At 37.9% G+C, this 27,997-nt stretch overlaps 1 protein-coding gene across 1 annotated transcript in view; it reads left to right on the plus strand.

Moving 5' to 3' along the window:
* Positions 1 to 27,997, plus strand: part of nek10 (NIMA-related kinase 10) — a 46,080-nt gene that overhangs the window by 8,671 nt on the left and 9,412 nt on the right. Inside the window, exons 10-29 of the mRNA XM_049467555.1 lie at positions 197 to 276; positions 368 to 454; positions 2,523 to 2,747; positions 4,033 to 4,172; positions 4,905 to 4,966; positions 5,581 to 5,658; positions 6,282 to 6,346; positions 6,479 to 6,581; positions 8,550 to 8,678; positions 9,625 to 9,762; positions 12,896 to 12,941; positions 13,930 to 14,051; positions 14,230 to 14,332; positions 14,418 to 14,493; positions 15,754 to 15,883; positions 16,807 to 16,877; positions 17,561 to 17,768; positions 22,974 to 23,064; positions 26,650 to 26,733; positions 27,092 to 27,140. Of these exons, the coding sequence (XP_049323512.1) occupies positions 197 to 276; positions 368 to 454; positions 2,523 to 2,747; positions 4,033 to 4,172; positions 4,905 to 4,966; positions 5,581 to 5,658; positions 6,282 to 6,346; positions 6,479 to 6,581; positions 8,550 to 8,678; positions 9,625 to 9,762; positions 12,896 to 12,941; positions 13,930 to 14,051; positions 14,230 to 14,332; positions 14,418 to 14,493; positions 15,754 to 15,883; positions 16,807 to 16,877; positions 17,561 to 17,768; positions 22,974 to 23,064; positions 26,650 to 26,733; positions 27,092 to 27,140 (2,087 nt within the window). The remainder of the gene's footprint in view (positions 1 to 196; positions 277 to 367; positions 455 to 2,522; positions 2,748 to 4,032; positions 4,173 to 4,904; positions 4,967 to 5,580; positions 5,659 to 6,281; positions 6,347 to 6,478; positions 6,582 to 8,549; positions 8,679 to 9,624; positions 9,763 to 12,895; positions 12,942 to 13,929; positions 14,052 to 14,229; positions 14,333 to 14,417; positions 14,494 to 15,753; positions 15,884 to 16,806; positions 16,878 to 17,560; positions 17,769 to 22,973; positions 23,065 to 26,649; positions 26,734 to 27,091; positions 27,141 to 27,997) is intronic.

Below are 27,997 nucleotides of genomic sequence, written 5' to 3' on the forward strand. Positions count from 1 at the left end.
ATATTTGATGGCTGGTTCAGATCAAGACCACATCATGTTCTCACCACAAACGAACCGCTCCAGATTACGATGGGAATTTGGGGTCAAACCTGGTGGTGTAATTAATTAATAGTAATGCGTTACTGATTCCAAATTAGTTGCATGTGTTAATTTGAACATTTACTGCAGTATTTTACCTGTTTGTACCTTTCTGTAGACCCTGGTAAAGCTGCTTTCAGCTCGGGACAGTAATGTGTTATTAGGTGCTCTGCTGGCTCTCACTACTCTCGCAGACAGGTGGGTTTTTAAATACACACTCAATTCAGAATATTACAATACAATATTTCTATATTTTAGACTTATATAAAAATATAAAAATGTTTTATAGCCCTTTGTGTAAAGAGAAGATCGGGGAGCTGTCCGTCGTGGAGGATCTTCTTATGATACTGCAGGAATATGACAGGTTATCAAAAAGGTAAGATTAACATAAGTCTGGAAAAAAATAAGAGAGCACTTAAAAATGATGAGTTTCTTTGATTTTACCAAATTGAAAACCTCTGGAATATAAACCATAATAAACCATAAAATTAACCAAATTGAACTGCTTAATTTTTTTGCAACAGGAGTCTAAAGCATAAAGTTATCCAAAAGCAGTGTGTAAGACTGGTGGAGGAGAACATGATGCCAAGATGCATAAAAAAACAGGGTTATTCCACCAAATATGATCTGAACTTTTAAAACTCTTTATGAATATGAACATGTTTTCTTTGCATTATTTGAGGTCTGAAAGCTCTGCATCTTTTTTTCCTTTTTCAGCCATTTCTCAGTTTCTGCTCTAAATAAATGCTCTAAATGACTAAAATATTTTTATTTGGAATTTGGGAGAAATGTTGTCTGTAGTTTATAGAATAAAACAACAATGTTCATTTTACTCAAACATAAACCTATAAATAGCAAAATCAGAGAAACTGATTCAGAAACTGAAGTGGTTTCTCCCAGGTAGCAAAAATTGCTGAATATAATTTGGGAATCAGCCTGAACCACTTACTCCAACACTCCACACTGCAAAAAACTAAACCTTAGCAAGTGAAATTTTCTAAATTTAAGGCAATAAATCTTATTTTCCTCTCTGATAAGACTTTTTGTCTTACTAAGCATTGTGTAAGTGTTAGATTGTTTTGCTTATTTTAGGGATAATTATCTTAATCATTCTTAGTCATTTGAATTAAAAATAAGCACAATCAAGCATCAATCACGTTATTCTGATTCTTGTGTCCAAAAACAGGGACTTTTTTGCTTGATTTAGGTGTTATTTCACTCATTTTGAGATTTTGCCATTGCTTTTTGTAATAAATATTACTAAAAAAATTGCTTACCCCATTGGCAGATTTTTGTTGCATAATATACATATATTTGTCTTAATTTGCATATATTTTGTCTAGTTTTTGCCAATGAATTTTTTTACAGGGCAGTTGTTGAGTACAATACAAAAATCAGCCCAAATCCCTGGTGTTGATGTGGAGTATAATGTGGTAATCAGCCTGAACCACTTGTAACAACACCCCGGTTGCCGATAATAATACAAGAATCAGCCCAAGCTGTGTGTGGCAACACCCTGGCTGCAAAAAGTAAAATGGAACAAAATGGAACTTTATGTTATCTGGGGATATACAATATATATTTAAATTCCCAAACAATTATTATGGTTTCAGAGCAATTTACCATACCAACCACCTGACATACCATGTCAACTGCCACTTCCAACCACTTTACAACACCATAGTATTGCTTAGTAATCACCAAGCAACCCCAAAGCAGCATCCTGGGACATCTTAATAATCACCTACAGTAGCAGCTACCTAGCAACAGCATAGCAACCACCCTGCAAACACATGGGATACCACAACAACTACCTAGCAACAGCATAGCAACCACTAAGCAAGTTAAAAGCAACCACCCTGCGGTGAACAATAGAGACAGGTACTCCTATAAAAGCAGGAAAATGAGCAGGTAAATGAGCAGATTTCCTAACACAACCTGTAGCTGCTAGCAAGCAACAGCATAGCGACCACTATGCAAGTGAAACGCAACCACCCTGCAAAAACCTGAGATACCACTACCTAGCAACAGAATAGCAACCACTAAGCAAGTCAAAACCAACCACCTTGCAAACAGCTGGAATACCACAACAACTACCTAGCAACTACAAAGCAACAGCATATAGCAATCATTAAGGAAATCCAAAATGTAATCACTTTGCAAACACCTGTAATGCCACATCAACTGCCTTGCAACCCTATAACAACCACCTGGGATACCATAGCAACTGCCAAGCAACCACATAGCAGATGTAGCAGAATCACTGCAATCATTTGGAAGTAGTTAATGAGCAAATAAATTACAAAACAACAAAAATGACACCACTTAGTAACACCATAGCAACCATCTAACATCCGTGTAACTGTTCTGCATTAATTAATGTGCGTTGTATTTCATGTGAATAGTATTTAATGTGCATTGTATTTGATGTGCGCCCCCTGCAGGCTGAGTGTGGAGCTCCTGCGGCTGCTCAGCCCGGTGCCCTGTGTGCGGGAGCAGGTGTGCCAGTGTGAGGGCGTCCCCGTGCTGCTGAGCATGCTCCATGAAGATGACCTGAAACTGCTGTGGAGCTCAGTGTGGGTTCTGGTCCAGCTGTGCCAGGATCCACACACCAGCGAACTGATCCGGACCTGGGGCGGAGTCCAGCAGCTCCTCCACATCCTGCACGGGTCAGCATGGATCATCTACTGACTACTCTCTACAGTCTGAACAACATGTGTTTAAAACCTCCAGCAGCACTGCTGTGTCTGATTTACTCTGTAACACTAACACCTCAAACACCACCACCATGCTAATCAGTGCTAATCACTGTAGAAGTGTGAATAATAATGACCCACTGCCCAAATAATAATAATTATAATATTTATATCTGATCTGTGGTGGTTTTATATTGTGTGGGTAATACTGAGTATTGTAGAACATGTTGAAAGGAGGATAATGATACAGAATTTAGACTTTCTAGACATGCTTCTACTATGCACTTTAAGAGCTCTATCTAGTCTATTTACAGTCTATATACAGTCTATTTTCACACCTTCTGCTTGCCTTGTTTAAATAGCAACAGTGCTTCTGAATAAATCTACACTCATGGGTGTGGTGGTCTGGAAAATAGGTGTGTTCAGGTAAATTTCTGGTGTATTGCTATCATGGCAACAAAAAACACAAGTGCTCCAACTAAATACAACCTAGAAACATGTCAACAGTCAAACGTTCATTGCTATCTTGGCACTGTATGGTCAACACAAGCGCATTAAAAAAAAAAAATAAAGAGAATAAATAAAAAAATAGCAATTTGCCAAAGTCAGAGCTCACCTGACTCTTAAAGGCTTAAAATGGCAAGTGACACTCTGATTTATTATTGGTTTATTTCACGTTATAGCCTAAAAGTTAACCACACCCATGATTAATTAAGAGAATCAGTACATGCCTTTTGCATGTTTTGAGCTGTGCAAGGTGTACTTTTCCCATCGTTACGATAGCAAAGACACTCTGACGCCCTAAATCAAGCAGTACTGTCTGCTGTTGACAGCTCATCTAAAGTATGCTAAAATAAGGCTCAAGATTGTTTCAAATTTTGTGATTTCCCTGCATTAATACACCCCTTGCAGCACAGAAAGGGGTGGTCAATGAACTGTTTCTTTGAATCTGGTGGATTTGGAGCAAAAAAAAGGCCTGAGGCCTCAGTTTTGCGAATTTCCAATAGAATAGAATTATCTGGAGCAAAAAAACAAATCAGTCAAACCTATCGGCACCATGCCAATACCAGGTATCGCCTAGATAGAGGGGTATAATGGAACTGTGTTCAATGAAATAATGGAGCTCCATCCAGTACTAGTGGGATGAGTTGGAGATGGGATGGGGTGATGATCCTCCACAAATACTCTTGATTTTAGAAGGAAAGATGAATGATCATTTAGTGTCCCACTTCTTGTGTCCATGTTTATTTCTCCTCAGAGAGCGAGTGTATGTATCTGACCGCTCGTCTATAGAGATCCTCTCCAGTGCTAACGCTTCCGGCCGCCTGAACAGACAGCATGTTCCTGAGTCTCTGAGCCCAGCGGAGGCCGAGGAGAACATTATGGCTCTCTACTCTGGTGAGAACCAACACCTACACCATCAGTTAGGCTGTGATGTTTATTGCTATCTTACACCCCGCCAACAGTCTATTTTCACACCTTGCACCTGCATCGTTTAAATAGCAGCAGAGCTTCTGAATATATCTACACTGATGGGCGTGGTGATCTGTAAATGAGGTGTGTTCAGGTAAATTTCTGGAGTTTTCATTGTTTATCTTGGCAACAGAAAACACAGGTGCGCCACTGACTGAATACAACCTAGACAGACGCAGACGTCAACAGTCAGATGTTCATTGCTATCTTGGCAGTGAACTGTCAACACAGGGGCATGAACAAGCGTGAACGAGTAGGTCAGTGTCCTCTGCTGAGAAGCGTTAGAAACATCCAGGTAGCTGCGCTGTTAAAATAGCAATCCACCAAAGTCAGAGCTTACCTGACTCTTAAAGGGAATGTCAAGTGACATGTTGATTGGTTTATTTTACGTTTCGTCCCAAACACCCCCATGATTAATGAAGAGAATTAGTACATGACTTTTGCCTGTTTTGAGCTGTGGAAGTTGTACTTTTCCCGCTGTTATGATAGCAAAGACACACTGACACCCTAAATTATTAGGGGTGGGTGAAAATATTGGCCATATTATTGCATACGATACGATATGTCACACCCCTAACGATAATATTCCAATTAATAGTATAGGTGCACTGAGAGATCATGCTTTGAAAAACACAGCTTTATTTTTTATCCTCTTAGCTTGCTGCGCTGCAATAACGGAGCTGGCGCTGGACGACACAGCGGCCCACCTCGTGGTACAGGTACCTGAATCAGTCCAGTTCTAATTATAGTTATATTTCTATTGCTATACAGCTCTGCTAAAATGAAGAGAGCATCTCTGTTCTTCAATGTTCAGTAAAATGAACATTGTTGTTTTATTCTATAAACTACAGACAACGTTTCTCCCAAATTACAAATAAACATATTGTCATTTAGAGCATTTATTTGCAGAAAATGAGAAATGGCTGAAATAACAAAAAAGATGCAGAGCTTTCAGACCTCAAATAATGCAAAGGAAACAAGTTCATAATCATAATAAAGTTTTAAGAGTTCAGAAATCAATATTTGGTGGAATAACCCTGGTGGTTTTTAATCACAGTTTTTTTATCATGCATCTTGGCATCATGTTCTCCTCCACCAGTCTTACACACTGCTTTTAAATAACTTTATGCTTTACACTCCTGGTGCAAAAATTCAAGCAGTTCAGTTTGGTGGTTTGATGGTTTGTGATCATCCATCTTCCTCTTGATTATATTCCAGAGGTTTTCAATTTGGTAAAATGATAGAAACTCATAATTTAAAATACATAAAGTGCTCTCTTATTTTTTTCCAGAGCTGTATTCTGACATGTATGTAATCTGTCCCTCTCTTTCAGGAGAATGGAGTGTACATAATGGGCAAACTGATACTGCCCCAAAGCTCAGAGACACGACCAAAAGCAGCATCACTGCAGGTAAACTCATCCAAACTATGACAAAAATGTGGAATTATGTAATAGACAAAAAAGTGTTATATAAACCAGAACCTTCTTTCAGTTAACAGCTGTGCTGAACTCATCAAGAGTTAATTACTTGAATTTCTTGTCTCTTAATAAAGTGTTTGAGAGCATCAGTTGTAAAGTAGTGAAGAGGTAGAGTTACAGGTATACAGTGAGTAATAGCTCTATTTGAGTGATGTTAATGAAAAGAAGAATTTCAAGAACTTTGAAAGTATCCTCAAGTGCAGTCGCCACAAAGACCATCCAAAACATTATAATGATGGGACCGCCCCAAATAAGAGACACCTAAATGCTTCACAGAAGAAGGTCGTCACTGGTGTACTAAGTAACAGGTAGACCAAGGTTTGTTTAACACTTCTGCATCTCTAGCTAGCGTAAAACAGAACATTTTTATTAAGTTCATGAGTGAATTTAAAAAAAGTAGATTATTTTATTTAGCTACTTATTTAATTTTCTCTGTAGTTTTTGCTCTGTATTTGTGTATTTCAAGGCTTTCTGACAATCTGAAGAGAAAAAAAGCAACAGGAAATTAGCAATATCTTTGTTTTTCATGCTGAAATTTTAATATTTTGTTTCAGTGTTACGCTTTCAGGGCTCTGCGCTTCCTTTTCAGCATGGAGCGCAACAGACATCTGTTCAAAAGGTGCAAAAAAACGATGAATGCAAACGAGTGTTAGCTTCATTCCTCTGTAAGCTTTATTATCGCAGTTTACTTTTCACTAAAGTATCACTAAATGTGCATTATTTAATTTAACTCTGTGATTTGTGAATAAAGGCTCTTCCCGCCGGATCTGTTCGAGATGTTTATCGACATCGGGCACTACGCCAGAGACATCGCTGCGTACGAACCTCTGCAGGAGAAAGTCTCACAGCTAACGGTCAGTTCACTGTGTGGGGGCTGATATCCACTGGGACTCTTTCTATGAATTTTGCCTACAATGAACTACAAACTCTTAAAATCTGAAAAGAATAAGACACCACCATAAAAAAAATGTGTTTTTTAAAATAATCTACAACTTTTAGTAGCGATTAGTTTCTCAGGGGGTTCTGGGGTAATTTTCTCTTCTTAGGGGGGTCCTCTGTGATTTTATTCCCATTCAGAACGACCATGTATGTGTTTGTTAAAAATTACAGGCTGCTTTAACATTGAACGCTGAAATGCTAAGCAATGTATACATAGTAAACTGAGTCAGGCGGCTGTGAGCAGTGAACGCAGCACAGATCACGCATGTAAACAGCATGAACACAGCGTTCCTTCATAGCTGTTGTAATTAGCGTTATCTGGCTAATATATCAAGTTAAAAATGCGTTTATCAGCAGTTTAGCTCAAATATATGGACTATATTTAATAGCTGGGTCGGATCAAGACCGAATCACGTTCTCACCACAAGCGAACCCCTCCAATTAAAAATTCCAAATAAACATATTGTCATTTAGAACATTTATTTGCAGAAAATGAGAAATGGCAGAAATAACAAAAAAAGATGCAGAGCTTTCAGACCTCAAATAATGCAAAGGAAACAAACAAGTTAAGTTTATATTCATAAAGTTTTAAGAGTTCAGAAATCAATATTTGGTGGAATAACCCTGTTTTTTTTATCACAGTTTTCATGCATCTTGGCATCATGTTCTCCTCCACCAGTCTTACACACTGCTTTTGGATAACTTTATGCTTTACACTCCCGGTGCAAAAATTCAAGCAGTTCAGCTTGGTTTGATGGCTTGTGGGATTAGTTTCTTAGGCGGTCCTGATGTAATTTTCTCTTTTTTTTGTGGGGGGGTGTCCTCTGTGATTTTATTCCAGTCCAGAATGACGTCCTCTGAGAAAATAACAGGCTGCTTTAACACTGAACGCTGAAATGCTACATTATGTACACATAGTAAAGTGCATCACGTGGCTGTGAGCAGTAAACACAGCACAGACAGCGCGTGTAAACAGCATGAACACAGCGTTCCTTCATAGATGTTTTAATTAGCGTTATCTGGCTAATATATCAGTTTAAAAATGCGTTCTTCAGCAGTTTAGCTCAAATAAATAAATTAATGGACTATATTTAGTAGCTGGGTCGGATCAAGACCGGATCACGTTCTCACCACAAAGTGAACCGCTCCAGAGTTTGTTTGGGACCGGATCGAGACCACCTCCTCTAGCAGGTCTCGGTCTGGTTCTTTTGATCCGAACCCGAGTGCGATTACTTTTTCCAATTTTCTCCCCAATTTACACGGCCAATTACCCAACCCACTCATTAGGACTCCCCCTATCACCATTGATGCCCCAACACACCAGGAGGGCGAAGACTAACACATGCTTCCTCCGATACATGTGAAGCCAGACTTCGCCTCTTTTCAAGCTGCTGCTGATGCAGCATTGCCAAGTAGCATCACAATGTGCTCGGAGGAAAGCGCAGCGGCTCGGTTCCGATACATCAGCTCACAGACGCCCTGTGCTGTGGACGTCACCCTAGTAGTGATGTGGGGAGAGAGCGCCATCTACCCACCCGGAGGGAGCAGGGCCAATTGTGCTCCCTCTGAGCGCCGGCAGCTTGATGGCAAAGCTGCATGAGCTGGGGTTCAAACCTGCGACCTCCCACTCATAGTGGCAGCACTTTAGACCGTACTGTTTTTATACCTGCTCAATCGAACCGCACTAAAGTAACAAACGGACCAGAGTTCGTTTTAACCGGACCAAACAGTGCTGGTGTGAAAACGCCCTAAACTGCAGTGTGAAACCAAAACTGAACATTCTGTACTAAATGAACAGAATACAGTGTTTCAACATTTTAAACAAAGAGATGTGTAACCAATAAGTTCTTTTTCGAGTCTAAAGGTGATTTTGTTTTCCGCAGGCTGAAGAGTTAGATGGATTGAGGGAGAGAATCGAGGCAGTAAACCAGAACCGGCCGCCTATTAAAGTGATAAATAGCTACTCCATCCTGGACCATCTGGGCAGTGGAGCCTTTGGAAGTGTTTTCAAGGTAAAAACAATCATTTTTAGTTATTAATTATCTGCATGGGAACTGTTGTAACTACGGTACAAGGCAGATTTAAAAATAAATTAAATCTAAAAATATTTTGACTTTTACTTGCTTAGCTTAATTTGATTTATTAAAATACATGCATTCCTTCATTTCAGTCCTTTTGCCACTTTGAAATACTGCCCAGTCCAGTACCCAAACTCTCTTTTTCCATAGGAAACACTTTGGCTACATTCACATTACAAACCACATTGCTCAAATCAGATTTTTTACTCAGATCTTGATGGTTAACATTTACAAACGTAAGTGATCTGTATCTGTGTGTAATGTAACCGAATCCGTCCCTGAATTGCCTCATGTGCTCACATTGATACCTGTATAAATGTCGACTTCTTCACCAACAACAACAAAAAAAACTTATATTAGAGAGAGGAGAGACTCATAGCTTTAAAGGGAAATGGATGAGTTAGCAGCTCATATGTGGAGCATCTTTTGCTGGAGTGGAGAGTAAACAGCTGCTCTGAAGTACTGAAGCTCAGGTCCAGGAGGTGAATAAAGGCCAGGCGGTTTGCTTTTGCTGTTTAGCTGCACCAAGTGATGTGTTGTGGGTACGAGAGAGAAGCACATAGAGCTAATGCTAATGTGTAAAAGCATGAAAAAGACACATGGATTCTGATTTGATTCTGTTGGTTGGTTGGTTGGTTGGTTGGTTGGTTGGTTGGTTGGTTGGTTGGTTGGTTGGTTGGTTGGTTGATTGGTTGGTTGTTTGGTTGGTTGATTGGTTGGTTGGTTGGTTGGTTGATTGGTTGGTTGATTGGTTGGTTGGTTGGTTGGTTGGTTGATTAAAATAATCCTGTTTACTGCGGGTAAGTGATTATTGCGATTACTGCACTTATTGCACTTATGTTGACTCAGTGTAGGATGATATGGTCTTTTCTGTTGAAAGGTGCGTAAACAGGGTGCGCAGAACTGTCTGGCACTGAAAGAGGTCAACCTTCACAATCCTGCTTTCGGCAACGACAAAAAGTCCAGAGACAGAAACGTGGAAAAGATTGTGTCTGAGCTCACCATCATCAAAGAACAGGTAGCACATCTTTACTGCCTGAGCTGAGGAATGTGTTTACATTAGTGCTGTCAATGGTAAACCATTAAAAAAGCGTTTTTTAAATGATTAAAAAAACTCCAACACAGATAACACAATGGCAAAGGAGACATCCCCAGTTGTGCAGTGTCCAGCTGTAGCACTCCAAAGCTGGTCTCAGATCAGACTTTTTAGCTCCGACCCAGATAGAGAGCTTTGGGGCAGGTGAAACATGAAGCACATGGAGCAGATAGAACACTCTGACTTGCTCTGGAGATGTTCCACTTACTTATTTATTAGTTCATACATGAACTAATGCATCACCAAAGCACATTATATACACAAATAAAAAAATAAAAGATAGAAGCTTGGTCCAGTGATCTACGGGATACAGCACAACACCCATTCTGGTTCTCTACGCTTTCAGTGTATAGCTGGACACATATCCGCACACTTACTGTAAGAGCCTCTTAAAGGGACAGTGTACACATTACTGAATACTGGCCATTACATACAGTAATTCCCCCAGGCCATTTAAATGGTCATCCCCCCCAAACACTTCCTGAGATTTTTATACTCAACAAATTAAGTTCTAATTCAGAAATCCTTACAACCAAGCTGAGATGTTTATAATAAAGTAAAAAAAAGTTTCCTCAGGGGCACTGAGTGGTACCACTATAAGCGGGAGGTCGCAGGTTTGAACCCCCGCTCATGCAGCTTTACCATCAAGCTGCTGGCTGAGGGCGCCTAGAGAGAGCAGAATGGGCCTTGCTCCCTCCGGGTGGGTAGATGGCGCTCTCTCCACTTCGCACTTAAGATGGCGCCGGGCGACCCGAGGCATCTGTGAGCTGATGTATCGGAACCTAGCTGCTGTGCTTTCCTCCGAGCGCGCTAGCTGCTCAGGCAATGATTCATCAGCAGCTGCTCAAAAAAAGGGGTGACTGACTTCACACGTGTCCACCTATAGGGTCGCAGGTGCCACTGGTGATGAGGACTCACATAGGAGTGGGACAATTATATAATCAAATTGGGAGAAAATGGGAAAAAATCAGAAAAAAAAAGTTTCCTCTATTCCTCAATTAATCATGCATTCTTTATTCCAGTGCATCACATTGGCCTTATCTCCACTTAAACATACAAGTATATACTAGTATTTTAAATAACACCACTAGTGATGGGAATTCCGGCTCTTTCTAGGGAGAATTTATTACCAAATTATGTGTAAAATTAATTACTAGTCTAAAAACATACATTATATGAAATATGGATTATTAATATGGCTTTATTTATACAAAAATTAGTTATGAAATGCAAAAACAAAGGCCCATCTCAAGTAAACAAAGAGGTCCAGTCTCTAAATGTGTATATTATTTGTGAATTTGCAACTATATATACAGTGAAGCAAACAGCACTGAACAACATCAACTTTACTTCACTTTTGAAATCCTTTAGAATTCCTAAGAATACGAAATGCCTAAAAACTCTAGAAATCTATGATGAGCCTTCACTGGCCTAATATTTCGATATTTTTTCCATTTTTTTTCTTTCTTATTGTATATTTTTATGCTGTCCAGCTCCCATCGTTCATTTCAAAGAGCCGGCTCTTAGAACCGGATCGTTCGCGACAAACCCATCACTAAACACCACTAATATTAATATAATTGCATTTTACATTTCTTACATTCATTATTTTATTAACATTTAAATATCCACTATAAAAAACTTGCGTCTTAAGAAGAACAAGTGCGATTAAACAAGTTCAACATTTACACTACATTTATGTTAATTACAGACATTGGCTGTGACCGAAATGGCTCCCTATTTACTAGTTAGGGCACTATTGAGTATGTCAGCCATTTTTCTTTGAGTGTCCGAATCATAAGGGGGAATTCGAACGTGATTTTTTAAGTGCACTAAAAACTCCCATAATGCATCATGATTTATAGTAAACATCACTGCTTACTAAGCGAGCTAAATGTGTCCCAAAATGCATTGCGGGTTTCGCTACTAAGCAACAGACAGCCGAAGAAACGGCGGACAGCGAGCCAGCAGGGTTGCCAGATTGTTACAGAGGGATTCAGACAAAACCAATTCACTGGGTAAAACGTGTTTCAAATCGGCCAAAATACTGAGAAAACCACCCAAACAGCTGATGTTCGTCAAATTAACAATATTACAGGGTTTATTCCAACATGATCTTAACTAAAATAATTTAATTATCTTAAATACCACTAATTACAAAAAACGATATTTAAATGAGTTTATCTGCATGTTTGTATTATGTGTTTTGTGCCTTGTATCATTGGACACACGAAACAAAAAAGTAAATGCAGTACATAAAATAATCTTGCAAGCAATGAAAGAAAGAAATACATATAATAACGAACATTAACACAGCTTCAAATTTCCATCAGTAGGACTAAAAGCTCTGTCTCTGCAGGGTTAGATATCTAACTACAGCACTGATTAGTTCAATTTCCAAACTCCTAACACTTGGTAGTTTTGTTCACCTGTCAAATCACAGCCTTTCCTCCAGATAAATTCAGACACAACTCGACATTTAGCATAAAACCACCCAATCTGGCAACAGTGCGAGCAGGTGTGCGCTGTTAATTTCAGGTTTTCTTAATGAAGTTCAGTAATGTGAGGATTATCTTTTAAACAGTAAATGTAACAGACAGATAAATAACTTAATGATCAGCTCAGAGCTTCACTAACTGTAATTCAGAGCTCAGTTCAGTGTGTTTATGGAGTTTTAAATACGGCTCAACCCCCTCTCTCACCTGTGTGTGTTTATGCGACCGGCGCTGGCGCATGATAATGATGAGGTAGTGTCCGAATTCACTCCTGTTTTATCACTACTTAGTGAACTACATAGTGTCTCCCTAAATAGCGCAACACTAATGAGGGAGTAGGGAGCCATTTCGGTCACGGACATTGTTATGCTTACATTAACACTGTATCAGCCATTTAAACTGTCTCTCAGTCATGAGTACAGTACTGATCTCTCCTGTAGATTTACTGTCCCTGTGTGTTTATACAGGTGCATTCTATTTAGACCTTGGATGTACTGTATCTTATTTCAATGAGTTTATTAATTATTAATGTAATGAACTTATGTTAATATGTTTTCTAGATGGCACATCCAAATATTGTCAAATACTTCAAGACGTTTTTAGAAAGTAAGTGTCCATTATTCATCATTAAATGTTAAATATTCTATATTCTATATTTTTTTCTACATTATAAATGAATACTGAAGTGATCCATACTATGAAGGAACACATAAGGAATGATGTAGTAACTTAAAAGTGTTAAACAAACCTAAATACTCATTTATCTGCTTTTTTTGAGATTTGGGAAGGTCACCTGAGTTGTTTTTTCCCCTCAAATTTATTATCTCAGGTTAACTATACCAAGATAACGCTCTGAAAAAAAAAAAACAAGAGACCTCTTAAAAAATATGACTTTCCCTCATTTGTACCCTATTAAAAAACCTCTGGAATATAATCAAGAGGAAGATGGATGATCACAAACCATCAAACCAAACTAAACTGCTTGAATTTTTGCATCAGGAGTAAAGCAGCATAAAGTTATCCAAAAGCAATGTGTAAGACTGGTGGAGGAGAACATGATGGCAAGATGCATGAAAACTGTGGATAAAAACCAGGGTTATTCCACCAAATATTGATTTCTGAACTCTTAAAACTACTTTATGAATGTGAAGTTGTTTTCTTTGCATTATTTGAGGTCTGAAAGCTCTGCATCTTTTTTGTTAAATGATCTAAATGACAATATTTTTATTTTGAATTTGGGAGAAATGTTGTCTGTAGTTTATAGAATAAAACAACAATGTTCATTTTACTCAAACATAAACCTATAAATACCAAAATCAGAGAAACTGATACATAAACTGAGGTGATTACCCAATTTGGCCTGTAGATGGAACCAATACGCCATTCATTATCTTCCCAAACCCACCAGGTTTAGGGTGCTTGAAGCTGATTCTCTGATTTGAACTATTCTAATGCAAATTTGCTGCTATATATCACTTTATTTTAAAGTTGGTCTTAAACACAAATACATGGTTTCCTCTTCACAACTTTACAACTGATGCACATTAAGAGACAAGAAATTCAAGTAATTCAAGTAATTATTATTGCGTATCAGGTGATCGGTTATATATTGTAATGGAGCTTGTGGAAGGTGCACCACTTGCTGACCACTTCAGCTCACTAAAGGAAAAGCAGCAAACCTTCACAGAAGAAAGAGTGTGGAATATTTTCATTCAGGTAATTAAAAAAATCATCAATTTACATTTATATTATTTCTGTTTCTAATGTAGACTGTCAGTTATTGTTTAAGACATCTGGGTGCCATTATTACATTATTACAGTATTATATATTACATTAGGTGCTTTCCAGATTCTTGAATGTCTGAATTGTATGTGTATATTGTATATATTGTAGATATGTCTGGCTCTGAGATATTTACACAAGGAGAAGAGGATCGTCCACAGAGATCTTACTCCTAATAACATCATGCTGGGAGAGAGAGATAAAGTCACAATCAGTCAGTGGAGCACAATTATTCATAAATCATAACTAATTATTAAAACACACATAAAACATGAATAAAAAAAATCTTGTTTTTTTAGCCGACTTCGGCCTGGCAAAGCAGAAACAAGAGACCAGCAAACTGATGTCTGTGGTCGGGACCATTCTGTACTCCTGGTTGGTATATTTTTGTTGTATATAGCTCTATAAATTATTAAATATTGCGGTAATTAATTGGACTCCATGTAATCCATTTAATGCCACATAATTTTTAGCCTATTTTTACCATGCTGAAACAGTTTAGCTATTAATGCTATTTATTCTAAAACAGTTATAATAAACCAACAATAACAGATACACAGTTTTACCATTGTTAACAATTAACAGCTAAACTGTTTAGCATTTGAGCTAAATTATTATTATCTATGCTAATATAATATATATTATTGTTATCTATGCTAATATTTTAGCTATTATTTTTAGTTATGCTAATATTTTAGCTATTATTGTTAGCTATGCTAATATTTTAGCTGTTTTTTTAGCTATGCTAATAGTTGAGCTGTTATCGATAGCTATGCTAGTATTCTAGCTGTTATTGTTAGCTGTGCTAAAATATAAGGCATTATAGTAATCTATGCTAATACTTTAGGATTTTTTGTTATTTATGATAATATTTTAGCTATTATTGTTAGCCATACTAATATTTGAGCAATGTTTATATTTCAGTTATTATTCTTAGCTATGCTTAGGCTAAGTTATTATTGTTATCTATGCTAATATTTTAGCCATTTTTGTTAGCTATGGAAATATTTGAGCCATGCTAATATTTGAGCTATGATTGTTATCTATGCTAATATGTTATCTATTATTGTTAGTTATCCTAGTATTTTAGCTATTATTACTGTGTTAATATATTAGGTATCGTTGTTAGTTGTGCTAATATTTTAGCTATTATTGTTAGTTATGGTAGAATTTTATCCATCAGTTTTACCAGAGTTTGAGAAGACTTTTGGTTTGAGACATGCAGAGCACAGTTTTCCTTTATTACAGCGGCTTAGTTTTAGGACAGTCGTACTGTGTTGTTTTAGTGCTTCAGCTGGCATTTTTATCACAAGTGTGTTTTTTATATCTTTTTTTAAATAATTGCCATGAATGCATTTTTAGCTTTGTTTTTTGCACCCATCATTAACAACTTTCAATAGAAGACAAAACATACTTGTTTTGTTGAATTTATAAAATGGTTTATATTAGAGCATTTTGTTTTATTCAGTAGAGTCAAAACTTGTAATATATCTTGTTTTTATATTTTATTGTTACTACTGGCTGCGGTTATTTTTTTTTTTAGTGGAAAAAAATATGTAATACAGGGAAAATTACTTGTGATATGTAGTAATAGTAATTAGTGATGTTATTTTTGTGTGTGTGTGTGTGTGTTAGTCCAGAGATAGTGAAGAGTGAGCCGTATGGAGAGAAGGCTGATGTTTGGGCTGCTGGCTGCATCCTGTATCAGATGGTCACCCTCAAACCTCCATTCTACAGCACCAACATGCTCTCCCTCGCCACCAAGGTAACAAACCTCACTATAGAGGCATGCACACACACAGCCTGTCTAACTTCAGTAGTAGCAACGAGTCTTTCTCATCTCTGTGGAGGAATTTAGTTCCACTCTTCTTTACAGAATTGTTTTAATTCAGACACACTGGAGGATTTTCCAGCACAAACATCCTGTTTAAGATCATCCACATCATCTCAATCAGACTTTAACTAGACCACTCCTCCAAAACCTTCATTTAGTTTTATTAATCCATTCAGAGGTGAACTTGTTTGTGTGCTCTGGGTCATTGTCCTGCTGCAGAACCCAAGTGTGTGAGACCTGCAGTTCTTTAAATGTTGTTCTGGGTTCTTTTGGGATCTTCTGGATGAGTTGTTCATGCCCTTTTGGAGTAATTTCTTTAGGTCGGTAAGCCGGTCACTTCTGGGAAGTTTCACCAGTGTTCCATGTTTTCTCCATTAGTGAATAATAGTGAATCACTATGGTTTACTAGAGTCCCAAAGCTTTAGAAATAAACTTTTTTGGGGGGACTACAGTATTCTGGCAATGATTTTATGGTCCACGATTTAAAGATTTACCAGCATTTAGAGGACCACTATTTATTTATTATTTATAGTTTTTTATCCTCTGTTTATTTAAAAAAATATATAACATTTATTTATTTATTTATTTCTGGGTCAAATAAACACTCCAGTTTTAAAAGAATGATACATTTTCAGCAATTATTTTCTTGTGCAGGCTCTAAAAAATTAACAACAGTTACAACAATGAAAATGAAAATAAGCTTTTTTGTCTCTATTGTATTTATTTTACTATCAGTTTGTATTAGTGGGTATAAACTGTATGAATGCTGTTCAGTGTTGTGTACCAATAAATCTTTAATTAAATTCAATTAATCTACTAATAAATCTTAAATTAACTGCTTTGATGCTGTCTAGATCGTAGAAGCTGCATTTGAGCCGGTGGAGGACACTGCGTATTCAGGACGAGTTACAGACATGATAAACTGGTGAGACACTTTAGAGATATTTACAGGGGTTGGAAAATGAAACTGAAACACCTGTTTTTAGAGCACAATAATTTATTGCGGTGATGGACAGTTCTGGTGGAAACAGGAGAGTTGAGGTGCACATTGAATTCTGCGTGATTTGATCAGCCATAGTTTTATGTTTTTTGGATAAAATCCGGGTTAGCACCCGAACATCCCTTTCAGACAGCTTCCTCTTACAGCGTCCACAGTTAATCCTGTTGGATGTGGTTGGTCCTTCTTGGTGGTATGCTGACATTACCCTGGATACCGTGGCTCTTGATGCATCACAAAGACTTGCTGTCTTGGTCACAGATGCTCCAGCAAGACGTGCACCAACAATTTGTCCTCTTTTGAACTCTGGTATGTCACCCATAATGTTGTGTGCATTGCAATATTTAGAGCAGAACTGTGCTCTTACCCTGCTAATAGAACCTTCACACTCTGCTCTTACTGGTGCAATAATGTGCAATTAATGAAAATTGGCCACCAGGCTGCTCTAATTTAGCCATGATGAAACTTCCCACACTAAAATGATGACAGGTGTTTCAGTTTCATTGTCCAACACCTGCAGATATAAATGGGTGATTTTTTTTGTTTCTAATCATGTGATTTACTGATGAATCATCTCCCGTGCTGTGGTGCTGCTGTGGTCTGTTGGACAGGTGTTTGACGCCCAACCCAGACGCGCGTCCAGACGTGGTGGAGGTCAGTTCCAGGATCTGTGACCTGATGATGAGGTTCATGGACGGTTTGAGCAGCTCTCAGGTGTCTCTGGAGAAGAGAGCCGAGCGAGACCGGAGGAGAGCGCAGAAGTACTGCTTAGAGAGCAACCGGATGAAACTGATGAGCAGGTCTTCAGCCATGCCTCAGGTAGAGTCTGTTGAGTACGCCCTCTGACCCTGTATATTGGCGTTACTCATGCGCAAGGGCGTAGGAGCGGGCTTGATATTGGGGGGGACACATTTGCCAATATGAACCCAAGCCCACCCAATAGTTTCCTAGAACAACATTTGTGGAAATTACTTTTAATTAAAAGTAAATTATTATTATAAGGTGATTTTACAACCTAAACATGTTACTCCACATTACAGCTACTGTTGTTAGAAAAATTATGCAAGCAATGTCTGAGTTATCACCTAATATTTAAAATAATATAACAGATTATTATTATTATTATTATTATTATTATTATTATTATTATTATTATTATGTATTGGCATGTCAATTCTGTTGTATATTTACATTTTCTCCTGCACTTTTATTTTTTTCTACTGAGAGCTCTTCTTAAGATGGTGTCCTTTTATGTAAAAGAATGTAACTTTACGTTTCATAGAGACTTTTATAAACGTCAGGACATGTGGTCTTACTGTGAAATACAAATGAACAGAAGTCACGTTACAGCAGTATTTCTCAACCCTGTTCTTACATATTCTACTGCATATTAAAACTGTTCTGCATATTCAGCTTCCTCTGGTGGATATACATGATTAATTTAGGCTCCATAGGGGGCTAAAGGATTTTAACAGGTAAACTCTGTTTATTAGCTGATCAGGTGGAAAACACTAGTTTAGGGCAGTGATCGGGGTTAAGTAACTGCTTTAAACTACCAACTTAAAGTACTGTACTAAATTCTGGCGATCATCTACATCCAGCTTCTAGATAACTAGTTAGTTAAATCAATTTTCGTTCATTATAGCTCACAGTAAGTCCTGTAATCCTAAATGAATAAACAGTTTGAAAATTAAAGTGATTAGCTGATCAGGTACAGGGAAACATTAGGATTCAAGGATTCAAGGAGATTTTATTGTCATTCGCATCTTATGTGGTACATGAGGTGGAACGAAATTGTGATCTCACGATCCAGTTTACACCCAGGAGCTGTTATTAAATAGATATATATATAGATAAAAGTACAATGAAGGAATACAATAAAAATAGAATATACAAAATAGTTAAAGATAAATACCCCAAATGAGATAAATAGAAAGAGTAGACAGGTTGCAACAACAAGTCCAGAGTGCAAATGTGCTATAGCAGCATGAAATGAATTAGAGCAGTAGAAAATAAAGTGTCTCAGTGCGGGTAAAGTGACCGTGTTTGTACAGTAATTTGTCCTTGGTGTCAGTGCAGTGTGTTGTTAAGTGGAGTTTAAGAGTCTTACAGCTTCCGGAATGAAGCTGTTTCTCAGTCTGGTTGTTTTGCACTTGATGCTCCGCAGCCTCCGTCCTGAGGGAAGCGGGACAAAAAGTGCATGTGCTGGGTGGGTGGGATCCTTCCTGATGCAGGTGGCCCTCTTCCTGCATCTGGAGGTGTAGATGTCCAATCTGGAGGTGTAGATGTCCATATATATTTTATTTTTTTCCTTTAACCCTGACTCCCAATCTAAAGATAAGCTTACACACTAACACAGCTAGAGTTTATTAATCACAGTGTGTTTAAACTGTGTGCTGATTCAGAGACGTGTATTTTTAACCAGCTATCAGAAACATATCATCACAGTTGAAGTGGTTAGCCTACCGTTACCTTTCTGTTAGTAAAATCTCCGTATATCCAGATCTGTTTTAAAATCAGCTGAAACTGCTGCATCCCGATCCCGCTGCTAAATCTCACAGCGAGGGGGCGGGGCTTCCCCAACAGCAAACTGCCTCTGCTCTGCGCGCCGCAAAACCAGCAAGCTGATTGGCTGTTTCTACTGAGAGGCGTGACTTAATACCTGAACCGGCTCCGTGATTGGTCCGGTCTGTCTCCTCATTAATAGTACAGCTGACCTGAGCGAACTGATATCATTTTTGGGGGGGACAAATCCACCTGTTTCTATATATCACCCCCGGTTCCTACGCCTATGCTCATGCGTTCATTTGAAATGGGAAAAGGATTGACTGAGACTGGATACCTGGAGGTCCACCTCAAAACTTATTTGTACAGAGATCTCTGGGGACCACTTCCACTCACAAGGAGTTCAAAAGAAATGGTCTGAAGAGTATTTCACAGACACAAGCATTTATAGACAAACCACACCTCAAGGTCACGGAGGAAGGCACCTTAGACAGTTCCCCAAAAAAATGGTTCTGGCTGGTCTTGATCAGATCTTGTCTCTCAATTCATTTCTCTTACACATACCGTTTGGCTAACAACTGGCTGGTCTTAACGACCAGGAGCTAACAGCCAGATTTTGCAAGTTAAAGACAGTTAGAGAAGTAGTTTGTGGCGACTGTCTCAGCTGCCTTCTTCCGCTCTGCTCGTAACATGTCAACACCTTCCCTTTAGCTGACCTCTAGGTCAGTGGGGCAAGCTTATGTTAAGTCATGTTGCCTACCATAGTATCACACCTTTATTCATAATGCATTTACAGTCGTATGAAAAAGTTTGGGCACCCCTATTAATCTTAATCATTTTTAGTTCTAAATATTTGGGTGTTTGCAACAGCCATTTCAGTTTGATATATCTAATAACTGATGGACACAGTAATATTTCAGGATTGAAATTAGGTTTATTGTACTCATCAAAGCTACTCACAAAAAGTTGTGCTTTTGCATACCTCAGGTGACTCTGTTTGTGGCGTGCTTGCAGAAATGGCTTCTTTCGCATCACTCTCCCATACAGCTTCTCCTTGTGCAAAGTGCGCTGTATTGTTGACCGATGCACAGTGACCCCATCTGCAGCAAGATGATGCTGCAGCTCTTTGGAGGTGGTCTGTGGATTGTCCTTGACTGTTCTCACCATTCTTCTTCTCTGCCTTTCTGATATTTTTCTTGGCCTGCCACTTCTGGGCTTAACAAGAACTGTCCCTGTGCTCTTCCATCTCCTTACTATGTTCCTCACAGTGGAAACTGACAGGTTAAATCTCTGAGACAACTTTTTGTATCCTTCCCCTGAACAACTATGTTGAACAATCTTTGTTTTTAGATCATTTGAGAGTTGTTTTGATGAGCCCATGATGCCACTCTTCAGAGGAGATTCAAATAGGAGAACAACTTGCAATTGGCCACCTTAAATACCTTTTCTCATGATTGGATACACCTGGCTATGAAGTTCAAAGCTCAATGAGGTTACCAAACCAATTTTGTGCTTCAGTAAGTCAGTAAAAAGTAGTTAGGAGTATTCAAATCAATAAAATGATAAGGGTGCCCATACTTTTGCACCGGTCAAATTTTGGTTTAATGCATATTGCACATTTTCTGTTAGTACAATAAAATTCATTTCAATCCTGAAATATTACTGTGTTCATCAGTTATTAGATACATCAAACTGAAATGGCTGTTGCAAAAACCCAAATATTTAGAACTAAAAATGATTAAGATTAATAGGGGTGCCCAAACGTTTTCATATGACTGTAATTATACTTAATTACCTTGATTAGTATTAATATTAGTAAAGTTAATGATTATAGTAAACATTTTAAAGCATATTTCTAACAATTCACAGCATTATAACACACACCTTCTCATTCAGGGGGTTTATTATTTTTTTTCCCTACATTATAAATGAATACTGAAGTGATCTAGACTATGAAGGAACACATAAGGAATCATGTAGTAACTTAAAAAAGTGTTAAACAATTAAAATACCCTGTGAAGAAGTATGTAGGTGCTCTTCTCTGGGTAGCTGTTAACTTGTCGTAACTCTTGCTCTTCCTTTTCTTGGGTGGTCCTGATGAGTGCCAGTTTCATCATTATAATGTTGATGATGGTCTTTGTGGTGACTGAAGTTCTTGAAATTCTTCTTTTCAGATTGACTGACCTTCATTTTTTCTTAAAATAGTTGTTTTCTTCACTTAATTCAGTAGTTATTCTCATAATCTGCATTAGAACATTCTCAAATAGAGCTATTCACTGTATACCAACTCTAACAACTAAATAACTAAATAACTAAATAATTTTCATATATTTTGTCGGATGATTTTAGCATTAGTCTACAATGCAGAACATTGCAGAAACAAAAATTACAGGGCTCGTACAGTCTTGAAAAACCTGGAAAAGTCATGGAATATGAAAATAGCAATTTCCAGGCCTGGATGAGTTTTTGAAAAATGAAAACACCCAAAAAGGTTTTGGAAAAGTCATGGAAATTTGGATTACAAATCTTTGTGTTTTATTTTATCGATTTTATCGAGAAAATCTATTGTAAGCAAACAAATACATCAGCTCAGAGTTAATTCAGTAATTAAGCCGAACACAATTTAACTCTAAGGATCTGACACACACATTTTGTTATTAAAGCTTGTGTGTCGACATTTTATCTGATTCATTTTAGGTCTCCTATAATCAATTTCAATGATAGTTTTAGTTGAGTTTTTGGTTTTATTGTCCATGTCTGCACTAATGTTTTAAAAATCATATGGTCATGAAAATTTGCTTTGAAGGCATGAAAAAATCATGGAAAAATAATGAAAATGTATTAATGTATAAACCCTAAAATAATGAAAAAACGATAAATTTAAGGTGTGTCCATACTTTTATAACTGTTGACTAGGGGTGGGTGATATGACCCTAAAATATTATCACGATATTTCATGGTATTATCACGATAACGATACTCTTGGTGATATGACAAAAAAATAAAAAATACACTACTGCAACAAAACAAAACTTACGTTTTATTATTGTATACAATATGCTATTGCACACCTCTAACTAAGACATTTATTAAAAAAAAAAAACAAGAATTTTAGCAGATTTGTAACAGAAGTCAATGATTCAGAATGTCATTATACTGCTAATAATAATGCACTCCATATATCTCCATATATCCAGGATTAAAGAAAAATAAATGATACTGGACAGATATACTGGACAGGTAGACATATAATAGGAAATTTAAAAAAATGTGTGAATTTTTATTTTGCTTAAAACAGCCAAAAAAGTAGTACCCTGCTGTGATAATTAGTCGTGAGTGTTATGGCACGATATTACAGGGTATAATATCGTTCACGATATTCAAAAATGTTGTCAATATTATCGTGTACGATACGATATGGCACACCCCTACTGTTGACCGTAAATACTAAAATAATTTAGTATTTTACTTAAGGTTCCCTTAATCTTACAATAACAGCATGTTGATCATTATTTCCAGGAAATGGACTTTAAAGATCCACTACTTCGAGATGGCCACCAGTCTGACCTATATTTGTGTGATTCAGCTGATGGAGAAAGACAAGATCAAGGTAAGAAATGTCCGTAAAAGGCCTTATTTTATATGTGATTTACTAAAATAGGCATACCATCAACCACGCACTGTGTAGCTAGATTTAGTGCGTGTCAGTGTGTCTATGCTATCTTAACAACAGGAAAGTACACCTTGTGCAACTCATGTACATGCGTTCAGTAGGTGGAGCAAGCCTGTGTTGCCAAGATAGCAATGAACATGTGACTGTTTGCATCTGTCTAGGTTGTATTCAGTCAGTGGAGCTCCTGTGTTTTCTGTTGCCAAGATATAAAGCAATACACCAGAAATTTACCTGAACACACCTCACTTCCAGACCACCACACCCATCAGTGTAGATGTATTCAGAAGCTCTGTTACTATTTAACATAGACTGTATATAGCTGGACAAACCATCGTCTCTCAAAAGTGAAGCCACTACAGGTCGGGCGCCCCCTGCTGTTCGGTTGCAGAAAGCTGTGTAACCCAACCCATCCCCATAGGTTTCAATGGCAAAACAGACAACTTTAAAAATAAAGTTTTTAAAAACGTTATTCAGCTCTATTCAAAAAAGGTGTGGTTATTGTAAAAGGGCTGGTTATGGGCGGGACCAATAACAGACCGTCAGCCCCGCTCTGCAGCCTGTGACCTCGAGGCAGCCCTCAGGGGCGGAGTTATTTAAATGAGTAGGCTGTCTCTCCACAGTCTTTCTCCCTCCTCTGGTCTCTACTGCGCTCTACAGAATCGGGTTTCAGGATCACCAACATGGAGGAAGATTTTGGCTTCATTTTCATTGAACGAATGGGAACGCGACACAGCGTCCATCTTTTTTTACAGTCTCTGCTATTTAAACGCATGCCGCATGAAAATAGACAGTTCGCAGGGTGTAAGATAATGGCCCATGATTTCACATATCTCTCTCACACAAACTTTACATTTGATTTTTTCATATTATATTAAGTAGTGTTTAAGAACTCCAGCAGCACTGCTGTATCTGACACTGTGATTCTTTTAATAAGGTGCATTGTGGAGAGCTCATACTGCCTGTTTGATTTGTTTGTCGTGTAAGAACATCGCCTGAGATTTTCACACTGCACATCAAACGTCAAACCGTAGACAGAGCTCTTTCTGCGTACAAGCGCTCAGTTCAGCACAACATGTTGCCCTGCAGAATCATGAGAAAGCTCATAGCTGTGCTAACTTGTGCCATCCTGTTGTGCGCTGAAGTTCTACGTAACAAGAAGATGCGTACATGGACACGCAGGTGGCTGAGACAACATGGACTCTAGGCTTTGTCCATTTTACAGAGGGAATTGGTGGTATGCTGCTACCTTAGTGTATACATGTCTTCAGCAGTGTTGGGAGTAACGGCGTTAAAACTAACGGCGTTACTAACGGCGTTACTAACAGCGTTACTTTTTTCGGGTGACGAGTAATCTAACTAATTACTATGACTGTAACTATAACGCCGTTACCATTTCCGACACCCCGTTACTGCACGTTACTTTAGACGTTTTTTTTTTTTTTTTTTTTTTTTTTTTTTTTACTTCGCTTTGCCCTGGTTAACCCCTCCTCTTTCCGGTGAACTTGAGCTTCTGGCTGCTGTGGCTGTAGGTTTACGTGGTTTGGCGTAGTGAAGTGAGGCACAATTGTGACGATTTGCTGCTCTAATCAATTCAGTGATTGCCGTGGACAACCCAAGTTCCGATTTAAGGACGTTAAGCTCTTTTTAGCTGCTCCGGTTTTTGTGGTACTGCTGCTTTCTCTTTTAGAGCTTAGATTCTCTGCCCGAACCCGACCTGACCCGAGGACCGACCCGAAATCAGGCTCCTATTTTTGTTTTATATAAAGCTCTGGTGTGATAATCACAATGTTGCTAAGTAACCAATTATTATTGTTCACTAAAGCGAACGAAATAGCGAAAACTGAAAGTGAAAAACATTTGTGTTAACTGAATCTAATAAAAACGGTAATTAAAAGGAAAAACATCATAACTATCTCAAACTGTATTTTGTGTTTATAAAACTAACTAAAACGAACTGAAATTATTGATAGAATACCCTCATTTTCGTGTTTATTTTATTTATAAGCGCTGTTGTACAGCGGAGTTGTACAGCGGGCGGTGTTGTGCCGAGCGCGCGGCACCTCGTGGTCCGTGGCGTTAGTTCTTGTGTACAGCGCTCGCGCTAGCCGCAAAATACGACAGAAAACACTGAGAAACTGCAGAACTATGTATGGGATTACAATATGAGCGCCAGGCAGATGAAAGAGAAACAGGAGATCACGTAGCTCTGGGCGCACGTGAACGCCTCAGCGTTTGACTTGCAGCATTGTGTGTAGCTGTTCATAAAAATCATTTTAATTAAATAATAGCTCTGTGCTTCTATGTTTCAGTGTTAATTAACATAATTCTGATCATATTTCGCTCATTCAATCAGCCCGAAAACAGACAGTTTATGGGGCGGATTGGGTCGGACTCGGGCTCATAATGACAGTTTATGGTTCGGGCTTGGGCAGAATGTGCACGGGCTCCGGCTGGGTCGGATTTTTTGGGCATGATCTAAGCTCTATTCTCTTTTGGTGAAGCTGTTATATTAATACCATTTTAACGGTCATTAGATTGTTATTTTTGTCCATTATTTTGTTTTGTTTATATACATATTTCCTTTGAGTGTGGCTTGGTTTGTTTAATTTCATCCCCAGATGCGTTTTTCCGTTTTTCCGTTTTTTTTTTTCAGTATTCCAAGTTTTAGTAATTTTCTTTGGTTCTGTGAAGAATTTCGTTTTATTTTTTTGAAATTCGTTAGATTATATTTTTGTCAACATTTTGGGTTCATTTTCGTTTGTTATTTTTCTAGTAATAATAGTAAATGCATAATTGATTTCCTTTTTTTGACGGGCGAATAATAAAAAGTAACGCGATAGTTACTTTTACTGGTAACTAGTTACTTTTACAGTGGAGTAACTCCGTTAGTAACTCTACTACTACTTTTTTGGAGAAGTAACGAGTAACTATAACTAATTACTTTTTCAAAGTAACGTGCCCAACACTGGTCTTCAGTGACTGGAATTTTGTCTGCTGGTTAGTTAAATATCCAGTATTAGTATTTAACGATGTATGCAATATACAGTACTGGTTTTCCTCTTTTATATCATATGTATATGGATGATATGAAGGGTTTTGGTGACCTGCTGCACATATCATTTGAGGACTTCAGCGAAATCTCCTCGAAAAAGTTTCTCTCTCTCTTTCTATATATATATATATATATATATATATAAAAGAAAGGCCATCAATCCAAAAGTAAGGCTTTTTATGTGCATATTTGCAGTGAATTTTGCAGTGAACGATGCCTGATGAAGCAAAAATTCGACACGTTAATGAAATTCAGTCGCATCCGACCAGATCGGTTTTAAAATCAGCCTAAAATCCCTCCTGTGGGGTCCTGAGTGTTGAAGAACAGGCAGAAAGGAGGATAATAATAAAGAATACAGAGACACAGATACAGAACTACGCTCTGTAATTATTATAGAGTGTCTATTATAGAGTGTCCTAATGTATAAGATCAGAACCAAATCACCTAACTCTGTTTGTGTTTTAAAACAGACCCAGAATCCAGTGATGCTCCGGCCACAGTTAGGTCTGTCCTGAGATCAGACTCAGCTCAGGACAGTCTACTGCAAAATCCAAGTAAGTTTTAGTATGTGCTGGAAACACATATTTCATCACTGTCAGAAGATAAACCTTATATTTCCAAAATGCAATTTTTTTTTATCATAAACTTGTGGGATCTATCTTGTGGGAGGAGTTCCCATAAGGGGGATTCATTGATAACAGTGTCGCTGTACTTTCATGCATTGACAACTCACAGAATTTAAATGGGCAACCACACAGTTTGTCATTGCATTCAGTTCCTAACCAACCTAAGCAGTTGATTGGTTTGCTTGCCTTGTTGCACCGGGCCTGAATAGTGTGCAATACAAAAATTAATTTGCTGTTATTAATACTGTAGAGAAATTAACGAATCTCATGTTTCTGGAAAATCTAGATGCTGCCAAGCAACCTGACAGCTGCTCAGATGAACAAAGCCAAGCTTGGTAAGTTTTTACAGATAGCAGAGAATACACTGGCATGTCAAAAGTCATGGGACGGCAAAGGTAGGCATGAAGTGCTGTAAGATTTTGCGGGAAAACAAAACTGCACTGACTTTAGACTTGATAATAAAACACAGTGGATCAACACCAGCAGATGACAGACATGTCTCTGCAAACCATCACTGATTGGTGGAAACTTCACACTAGACCTCAAGCAGTTTGGACTGTGTGTCTCTCCACTCTTCCTCCAGACTCTGCTCCCTTGATTTCCTTTAAATGAAATGTAAAATTTACTGATGATCAGTGATGGTTTGGAGAGACATGTCTGTCATCTGCTGGTGTTGATCCACTGTGTTTTATTATCAAGTCTAAAGTCAGTGCAGTGTTTTCTCTCTGCTAACAACTTTTATAAAGATGCAGATTTCATTTTCCTGCAGGATTTGGCACACTGCCTAAGGTACCAATTGGTCTTATAATATAATATTCACATTTTCCGGGACACAGATTTTTTTTTTTTTTTTTTTTGGGCTGTAAGACATAATCATCAATAATAAAAGAAATAAACGTTTAAAATAGATCACTCTGTGTTTAATACATCTATATAATATATATAAATTTCACATTTTAAACTATTGCTGACCCATGGGCCAGATGTGGCCTGCAAGCATCAGGGTTCGTACGGTCATGAAAAACCTGGAAAAGTCATGGAATTTGAAAATAGCAATTTCCAGGCCTGGATAAGTTTTAGAAAAATAAAAACACCCTGAAAGTTTTGGAATAGTCATGGAAGTTTGGTCTACAAATCTTTGTGTTTCAGTTTATCAATGTAGAAAATCTATTTTGAGCTAAAAAAAAAAAAA

The sequence above is a fragment of the Astyanax mexicanus genome, chromosome 1 (genome assembly GCF_023375975.1).
Source record: "Astyanax mexicanus isolate ESR-SI-001 chromosome 1, AstMex3_surface, whole genome shotgun sequence".
Classification (NCBI taxonomy): domain Eukaryota; kingdom Metazoa; phylum Chordata; class Actinopteri; order Characiformes; family Acestrorhamphidae; genus Astyanax; species Astyanax mexicanus.